General features: G+C 42.4%; 1 protein-coding gene across 1 annotated transcript; it reads left to right on the forward strand.

Annotated features, from left to right (window-relative positions):
• Window positions 1-530: 530 nt before the first annotated feature.
• On the forward strand, window positions 531-9,702 carry sfrp5 (secreted frizzled-related protein 5). Its single transcript, XM_033980238.2, has 3 exons — window positions 531-1,431; window positions 5,830-5,907; window positions 8,700-9,702. The coding sequence occupies exons 1-3, from the start codon at window positions 864-866 to the stop codon at window positions 9,026-9,028; spliced, it is 975 nt and encodes a 324-aa protein (XP_033836129.1). The 5' UTR covers window positions 531-863; the 3' UTR covers window positions 9,029-9,702.
• The last annotated feature ends 281 nt before the right edge of the window (window positions 9,703-9,983 follow it).

Raw genomic sequence — 9,983 nt, forward strand, 5'->3', positions numbered from 1 at the left:
ATGCTCATATTTGTACAGAAATTTAGTGCTATGGTTCATGGTAAACGCATAGGGTCATGCAAAAATCAATCTGGCACAGAGCTCATGCTTGGGAAGTTGCTGATTTGAAGCAAGATAATCAGAACATCTAAGAAAGTATCAATGATGAAAATATGTCAAATTAATCTTACCAAATATGTTAAATCTTTTTTATTTATGATTTTTCTTGTAATTTAAGTGTTCAAATGACTCAAAGCGAATACAGCAGACCAAACTGATTGCAAACCCCAGATATATGTGCATAATTTTGAATGAGTAGGTGGCAGAAAAATGTGTTCAACTTCAACAAAGTAAGAAAAATATCCATAGTCAACATTTCTGTCTATTTCTGCATGGGAGGGGTTTACCTTGTGAATGAGGGGTAAACAGGAGTCTGACCCCTCCCACTGCGCTGTGATTGGCTAGAGCCTCTGTGAGTGAGACCTGGGGAGGCCAGTAGGGAGGTGAGTGGTCCAAGAGCTGCGGTAGGGGGCAGGCACACACACAAGGCTGCATGGACACGGCCTCTTAAAGCCAAGGTGCTCCTCCTCATTAGACTACAGTCTGATGGACACACTGCAGAGGACAGGCAGGGAATACAGCTAAAGTTACTGAAAAAGAAATGTTGTAAGAGACTTTTAATCATTCTAGATTGACATACCTAGTAAACACTTTGGCATCCTAGGGTCAATTCCCCAGGCAAAGAAGAGGCTAAACTTTTCCATTTTCCAACACCAAGAGGGATTACAACTTGTACACCTTCTGTGCAGTTTCCATTCAAACTACTTTGGATATAGCGCCTTTTTTTTTTTTTTTTTTTTATAGAATAGTTGAACAGAAAAAGCATGGCAAAGGGACATAAAAACCACAGGTGGGCATTGACCTATGGGTGCTCCTTCAGCTTGGCCCTGGCGCGGTCGCTCTTTCTCTCCATCACCCTCCTCCTCCTCCTCAGCGCGTCGGCCGCAGACGAGTACGACTACTACAGCTGGCAGTCGGACAACTTTCACAACGGCCGCTTTTACACCAAACAGCCCCAGTGCGTAGACATACCTGCGGATTTGAGGCTCTGTCACAATGTGGGCTATAAGAAGATGAGGCTTCCCAACCTGCTAGACCACGAGACCATGCCGGAGGTGAAGCAGCAGGCTGGGAGTTGGGTACCACTTTTGGCTAAGCGTTGCCATGCCGATACACAAGTCTTTCTCTGTTCCCTGTTCGCTCCTGTGTGCTTGGACAGGCCCATATACCCGTGCCGGTCCCTATGTGAGGCAGTGAGGAACAGCTGTGCCCCCGTCATGGAGACTTACGGCTTCCCCTGGCCCGAGATGTTGACCTGCGACAAGTTCCCCATAGATAATGACCTCTGTATCCCCATGCAGTTTTCAGTGGACCATGCCACACAGCCACCAGGTAGGATGCACTCACACATATGTCGTAAGCAAATCTATTAAGAAAAGTCTGTTTATGTCACTTCAAAACCATAATGTACAAAGTAATTTGGTCAGAAATCAATGTCAGATTTGACATGAATGCATGGAAAATACAAGAGGGAGATGATTTGTTGTGGTCACTACGGAGGGAAAAAATAAGACTTAACAACTTTCAAACTTGCTGCCAAAATTATGTTCAAGAGAAGTTCAAGAGTACTTTCTAGTAGAACATATCAAGTATACTACACTAGAATATTCCATAGATTTCAGGGACCATGTACAAATTCATTAATCTTATAAAAGAAAAGATGTTTTGTACCAGATTTTGCAGATTTTGTCCTTGGGCTGGTGAACACACATTAAAAATATACAGATCTGCTTAAAATCACAGACATATCAATGAGTTTCAAAAGTTTCCACACTACATTTGAATGACTCTGTATCTTTGTACTAGTCCAGAATCCAAATTAGAGCTGTATCAGGTAGGGCATCTAGTTTAAAACATAATTATAGATCACAACATGCTGGAACGTCAAATAGCAATTATGACCAAGAGTAAAGCTCCAACAAGAAACAAGAAATGATACAAGAAATGAATACTTGACAAAATACTGAGAGTGGACCACAGAGCAGCAGCTGCACTAAAACAACCAGAGAAAAGTTAGAAGTTGAACACTGAACATATTCCCCCACATTAGCACCACAGCCCGAGGGGAGGACAGACACAAAACATGAGCCAGGAGACTGGACGACTCCGGCAGCTGAAGATCAGTTGCACAGTTAAGATAAATGGACTGTTATGTTAAAGTTATCTCAACGTGCAAAGCAAACGCACATGTGTGAACACCTTTATCGGCGCGATTGAGTCCGGAGATCATCAATCACCACAGAACAAGTGTTCCAATGGGGAGCGCCCTGTTGCAACATGCCACTCAAGCAAGTCAGCATAGTTAAGAATGAAATGAAGTCGCACAATTAGCAGACAGATGGAGGGTGTTTGGGGAGGGAATAGTGTTCATTGAATGAGCACTTAAGCAGGCGAAGGGGACTTGATGAGCCTATAGACGGCAACAAGGGGACAGTTACTGGAGTGTCTGCCGCTATTGTTGGGTCTGGCAGCCGACGGGCCAATTAGCTAGAAGTCCAATTACAGAGCTCCAGCTAATTAGTCGACATGACAGAACAAGAGAGAGAAGGAGAATAGGATTGGCTCAAGTGCAGTTGTCTGAGGCAGAATAAAGATATTTGAGAGAGAAAAGTGGCTGTTTCCTGTGAGAAGTGTCTGTCTGGGTTTTCAATAGAAACTGGGACTAAGTGCTATACAATTGCCCTTATCTCATCATTTAATCATCATTTACGGCTAATTTCTTTGTGCAGCAGGTCCACAAAAAGCCCTTCACCGTATGCCATGTGCCCTTCACTGTATGCTATGTGCTTCAGAGAAAGGTGACAAACAGCTCATGAATTTTTAAACAGTGCATTTTATATCAAATGAGTAATAAATATTTCAAAGGATGTGAGATAAAGATAAGTTTGAGGTTACTTTAATATATCCACTAACTTGCTCCATTAGAGAAAATGCCTGCTCTGTTTTCATAGGCTTTGTGTCAACTATGTGACATTTTGGCTCTCAAAACATAACTCATTCTTTTACATGCTCACTGAGACGAACAGTTATCTCACACTCAGTCACACCAGAAAAGATTCACTGATCTAATCTCTGCAAAGAGGTGACAGCGAAAGACTACAGATTTAAATGTGCTTTGAAAAGAACATTTATTATTATCAGGAGGTGATTTTTGGGCGTTTAAGCCCCTGGAGAATGCATACCAAAACAGATTAATCTGCAGTAATGTTTGTGCAGTGGACACAATATGTGGCACCTAAAGTAACTCTGAGTGAATCATCAGGTGAGACAAAATGTGTGATGAGTGCAGCACACAGATCTGAACCACGAGCACCCCTGCATGCCTCCACAGCCGCCTCATACAATATGGCTGTTGTCCAGTGAAAGTCGTTAAAATTGCATGGTGTGAAAGATATTGTCTGTCCACACCGATGTGACCAGTGTAAGTTACAACCTTGCCAAGGGAGAGGGGCTGCGCTGTCAGGTCCTGGGCACAATGGGAGCCACTCATGTGGCCTGGCCGCTGTATGAAAGGGAAAATGTGATCCAATGCTGCGTGCATAGAGAGCTGCCAAAGCCCTTAGGAGGCTTTTCTCTGCACTGTGGATTCTTACAGATGCAGGAGCTGGCTGTGTTAGGGACCTCGGGGATGTGTCTGGGACCTGTTTAGGTGATTCCTCATCTTTTTTGTGCATTGCATTTAAACAGATGTTAGGACCTCAGGCAGACATAAATGTCATATTGCACAGCTTTGGTCCATGTTAAAGTGACATCATCACTGTGTGTCACATTGTTCAGAGTTAAACTAAATTACTAAGGCTCATATCTGTGGTTACATCAAAGTTTGATCCCAAACGTTAAGGACAGTTTCATTACACAAACTTTTATAGCACTTATCTGGTTCAGCTTAACTTTTATTAAATTTCAATTTAAGGTACCATGAAAGTGACATCAATATTAGAAAATTCACTGAAGGATAAAAGAATTCAGACTTCTGTGGTCTGACTCAGTGGAACTCTGCAGCTCCGATGTTGAATCATCTCCGTACATCGTTTCCACTTTGGCATCCCATTTGAAGATTAACAGCAGCCGGTTCCAACAGACCACCTCCCAGTTCACCACCACACTCATAGCATCACCTCCTCTGGTCATATTCAAAAGAAATCTATTCAATTACTGTGTAGTCAACGTGTAGTGTGCAGTCAATCAGTAAGAGTTCTTTAGAACAAGTGCATGAACAGCAAAGACACCCAAACAGCCATCATGGGCAAACCAACTGCACAATTCGGACAATAAAATTACAAAGTCTACTAATAAAAATTCCTAAACTGCATTGAGGTTTTGGAAGAATACATATGACCTAATGTCCAAATATTTGCTGAGTGGAAAAGTGTCCAGGAAAGAAGACATGACCCAGTGGCTCTTATTAGAACATGACGAGGAGCATCAAGACCCTCGTCGTCTAATTGGTCTCCGAGCCAAACGGAGCAGCTCTGTCCAAACTCAACTCCGCTTTAGAGAGGGGCTGCTTTTCTTGACACATGCACTGGCCTGGCATGAGCGGGACTGGAGCTGTGCCAACATACCACCACCGTGAAAGCCCAATGAATAACTGCACAGCCACAGCAAGACACAACACTCTCAGGAAATCTTTCAAAGCACTCAAACCCAGCAGATGTTTGGCAAGACTATGGCAGCACTCTGAAGTGTAAACAAAAATTAAAATCTTGATGCATTAACAGGCTAAAATACATTCTAAACTGGCAACATAAGCCTGTACTTTTTGAGAGATTTGTGGGAAAGTCTACCTCTATAAAGCATGGGAACGTTGGAGCATTTCTGTATGGGTCAGTATCACTGCACTCGGACTGAAAAGGGTGCTGGTCTGGGGTTCACCTCCCCACGACCCCGGCATAAAAAAAAACGCTCAACTTTGACCTCTCACATTATCTGCTCAGACGCCGAGGTCAGGACTGGCTGATAACCTTTGAACCCCGGAGGGACTGTATTCTTGTGGGTGGAAGCGTTTCAGTGAAAAAGACTGTTGTGTTAGACTATATAACATAATGTAAGATGTTAAAAAAGTAAAACTGAATGTACTGCTTAATGTTTGTTGGCTTACATGGCTTATAAGTGAACAGTGTATTAGTTCTGGTTTTGTCCTGCCATAGCGTTGGTGCTGCAAACCATATATTGTGGATACTGGCAAAACAACCATCGGCTTAGGTTACATCAGGGTAGGAACTTGTTAATGCCAAAAGCTTTGAGAGAATATAGTTTCCATAATGTTGCTGGCAATGAAAACAACTGTACGAGCTGACGTTTGAAAAGTCCTAATAATGTTGGTTCTAAATGAACACAAGTTTAATGTTATGAGTTACCCCAAACCTGCTTGTGGTTCCTGCGTTGGCTCCGTCACTGAAGTTAATCACTTTTCAGAACAGCCCTCTGCGTCTGCTCAGGCGTTTACCTTTCTGCAGAGCACGGACACGCCTGCACCAACAAAATATACAACAGCCAGAATTAAAACATTTTCTACAGTGTAATTGCAGGGCAAACATCAGTGAGGCTGCTGGACAACATATCCAGCTAGCAGCAAATAGCCTACGACACGAGGAGGGGGGATTCAGATTAGTGCTACACAAGTTCATAATGATATTGCTTTTGTACCACATGTGTAACCATTAGTATGAAAAACTGCATTCTGTAATATCTGCAATTTGTACTAACTGATTTTTGTTTCCTCCCCAGTGTCCAAGGTTTGCCCTCCGTGTGATAATGAAATGAAAGCGGACAACATAATGGAGCATTACTGCGCCAGCGACTTTGGTAAGTGTCCGCTATCCAAATTAAACACTTAGAAATGATGCGTTCCATTTATCAAACAAGTGCGTATGATGTCGTCCGCCCTCGGTTTTGTCAGTGCAATTTACAAACGCGATTCATAAAAGCTGCGCGGTCGGTTTCGTTCCGGGTCAACGGGTCAACTATCAAACGAAAAAACGGTGAATTCTTCGTGTTCATTACGGTGAAACATGAACACGTACGGAACCAGATCGCACCTAGACCTTTTTAGCGACTTTGAATGGAAATCCCATGACAAGACACTCGACGGTGGAGTCAAGATAACGATGACGTATGGTTTCGGACATCAAGGCAAGAATGTGCTCCAGTGGTATTCTGTAGTCCTCAGTAACGCGTTGTGAATGCATGGCTCATCTGTCTTTTTTACATTTTTACCGTAAAAGCTTTGGGGAAGTCGCGTTTTGTTACACATCCTTTTGATCTGATGTGTAGTCTCCATTGGTATTCTTATGGCGCTATAGCTGTGTGGCATTGACAAACTGTAGGCGTAGGATCTAAGATAAGCGTGTTTGGGTAAAAATCTGACAAATCATCGCAAAAGTTAAGGCTAAGGGATTGAATTAAAAAATGAGAAAATGAATTGGCAAACTCCGCTGTAACTCAGATGAAGCAATTTACATACCACAGAAACATTTTAGATCAAACTTTCTATGCCCGGGCCTCAGATCGTACAAACATATAAGAAAACCGGTCTGAAAAAGCAAAAAAAAGAAAACTTTGGCAGAGCTTGTCACAGGGACACTGGCCAGGCTACACAGTGGGGCCCTGGGCAGCTCTTGTGACTGCATATGATTGAGTATGGGTGGGCCGTCGGAGCGCAGCAGGTGGGGGGCAGGTGGAGGCGGACATTTTATCCTCCCTATCTCTGCTCAAACACACACCTATATGAATACGCTCATTCACATAAACACGCGAGCCGGCACGCGATGCAGTAAATATATACAGGAGTAATTGGATGTGATGTGGGATATGGGGGAAGGGCAGTTCAAAACACGCTTAATCCAACACTCTATCAGCTTGTATGAAACAGAGGAAGCAGTACTCAGCATATATACCTTTATTACCTTCATATTGATTAATATTTGAGTACTACTTGAGCTACTACTACTACTACGACTACTATTGTAATGCTAAAAAGTATAGTTTGCAATACACAGCTACTAACTATTGCTGCACCAACCCATTCTGCAAACACGTACTTCTACCCACTTAACTGAGGGAAAACAAAATCATTCATCATTTAGTGAGACACGTTTATAGAGAAAAGCGTAATTAGTAAAAAGTAATAATTAACTTGAACTTGTCCGTACGATCTGAAAAAACTTGAGCGATGGTGTACCTTGCGAAAGCCGAGATAACACATTTTGAAGTGCGATGTTGCTACTATGTGCTACCGGTACAATAACCCTAATGAATGCTAATCCCCGTAAACCCTTTTCTAAACGGACCATGTAATAAACAAAACATGACCTGCAACAAATCAACAGCACACGTATTGTTTTAAACGCTGACACCACGAAACAAGAAAAAGTTCCTCTCTAGAGCAAATAAAAACATAATAATAACTTGGTAACAGTCTCCAAATTGATGATTGATATGGACGATAGAGTAATTATGTTAACATGACTATCCACACCCCTCCAGTACTTGCAGTAGTGTACCTGGGAATGTTTATGCAGTGCAGACAGGCGGGCGAGAGGGGAAATGGCCATCCTCCAGCAGGCCGGGGTAGAGCGATGCCTCACACCAGCCCCGTGCGTCTGCCGGCTCCGTGATTAATCTCACCTGTCAAAATGTTCACCCTGAGAATTCCTCTCTTAAGAGCTGGCACCTCCACTGTGATCCCTGGCATGTAAAAGTATGAATATGTAAACTGAGGACTCAACAGGAGATAGTCAGTGCCTCGGCTGTTTGATAAAAGGTGAGATAGCGGCGTAAGCAAATGCCACATACTAAGCTCAAAGTAATGTGGAAGGGAGCGGCGCGTCTCTGATATTTGGGTTTATTTAAACAGAGGAGGAACAGATGGGTTGTGTATTGGTGGGTCTATGTGTAATTCGCAGAGAAATACAATATCATTAAGGTGTAAGTTGTAAGATTATGCAAGTATGGTCATTTTTAAGACTGATATGGCTGGGGTTCATGACACTCTATAGGCCTATTAACTGGAGATGAGGGCAGATAAAATTACAATTGTTAAAATGCAAATCCATTTTAGAATATATCCAGCTCAAGGGTCTAGTCTTAAATATAATTGTCACATTTTTAGTGCTTTTCCACCTTCAAGGCACTTAAAGCGCTTTATATCAAGGAACCACTCACACATTGCGTACACTGGTGTATGGATGTATGTGTGAGACACTAGGGGTGAGATGGGTTAAATGTCTTGCCCAAGAACACAACAACAACATTTATCTGTGGGAGCTGGAATGGTCTGATCACTCTACCGATGATGTTTGGGTCGAGAGCGGGATTCAAACTGCCAAACTTCGGATCACTGGACAAACGATATAAATGATCAGGTTCAAAAGAGAAAACTGGCTTTTAGCTTCCCGTTACTGGCGACATTTTGAAGACTTTTTCCATTAAAAAGACATTATATTTTGCTTTAAATTGTTAATTGCTCTGGCAACGCTCCGAATTTTCCTCTTTCTGAGACCTACAGAATAAAGTCTGAGAGTACGATTACACTGTAGAAGCCACAAATAGAAGCCACTGCTTTCCCTACCTCACTTGTCACGTCTTCTCTCCCTCAGCTCTCAAGATGAAAATCAAGGAGGTGAAAAAGGAGAAAGGAGATAAGAAACTGATAGCGGCTCAGAAGAAGAAGAAAGTCTTGAAGCAGGGAGCTCTGAGAAAGAAGGACCTGAAGAAACTGACCCTGTACATCAAAAACGGCGCCAACTGCCCCTGCTCGCAGCTCGACAGCCTCGGGTCAAACTTCCTCATCATGGGACGCAAGGTGGACCAGCAGCTCCTGGTCATGTCCATCCACAAGTGGGACAAGAAAAGCAAGGAACTCAAGTTTGCCATTAAGTACATGAAGTCTCACCAGTGTCCCACCTACCACACTGTGTTCCAATGAGGGACCCCGCCGTCGTCAACAAATCCACATAGCTTTTACTTACAATAGCATACCAGCCTGCTGCATAGTCACACATCTTATACATCCAGGTTCCCAAAACGGTAACAACAATTCAAACATACTAATAGAAAGAAAAGTCATGTTTTGTGCGATTACTAATAAGGAGACTTCCATTCACATTACGCAGAATGACTTGGCAAATGCCCCCTAAAATAAACACATTACATCACTCCAAGTTTCACAATGTACAAAGTGTAATAAATATAGTAGATAATACAGATAAACACTAGCTTGGTAGATCGGGGCTTTTTCTCAATGTTTCAATTTTAATTTTTTATTCAATGGAAAGGAGATCGACCAGCAAAGTATGGACTAGACGGCATTTCCACTGACTTTGTTTGGCACTATCATGGACCAGTGATGAGACTTGAATCTTTTTGCTTCAAGGGGGATAAAGAGGCAGAGACTCTATAAGCGGTGTTTGTTTAGTTGTTTTTCATGTATTTGGTACGAAATGTAAATCTTATAATAATGATACATAGCAGCTGAATTTACACTAGCAGTAAGCGAGCAAATTTACCTACAGTACTTTAGAATCAGTTAACCGAGGAAGCCTTTTGTAATATTTTTCAAAAAAAAAAAGTAAATGAATAAATATATTTGAATTTTTCTACATTGTTTGTTTGGCATGTGCAGTTTTTTGTTTTTTTTTTATTAAATTATGTGGTAAAATTGTTTATAAAACCACGAGACTATACGGTCCAAAGTTTGTCTCATGTCAAACTTAGGGACCGTCTTTAAAGATCTCGTATTTCCTTGAAGAGGCCGTACCTGGAGGGCTGATGAATGAGGCCAATGAGGAGGTGCCAAACTGTGCAGCTTCTCGGATGGCTCTGTAACTGTGTGGGTGGGTACAGCACTGGGGCTGAACTCTGGGCTTCTGCTGGGCTGGAAC

Source organism: Periophthalmus magnuspinnatus, chromosome 15 (assembly GCF_009829125.3).
Source record: "Periophthalmus magnuspinnatus isolate fPerMag1 chromosome 15, fPerMag1.2.pri, whole genome shotgun sequence".
Lineage (NCBI taxonomy): Eukaryota > Metazoa > Chordata > Actinopteri > Gobiiformes > Gobiidae > Periophthalmus > Periophthalmus magnuspinnatus.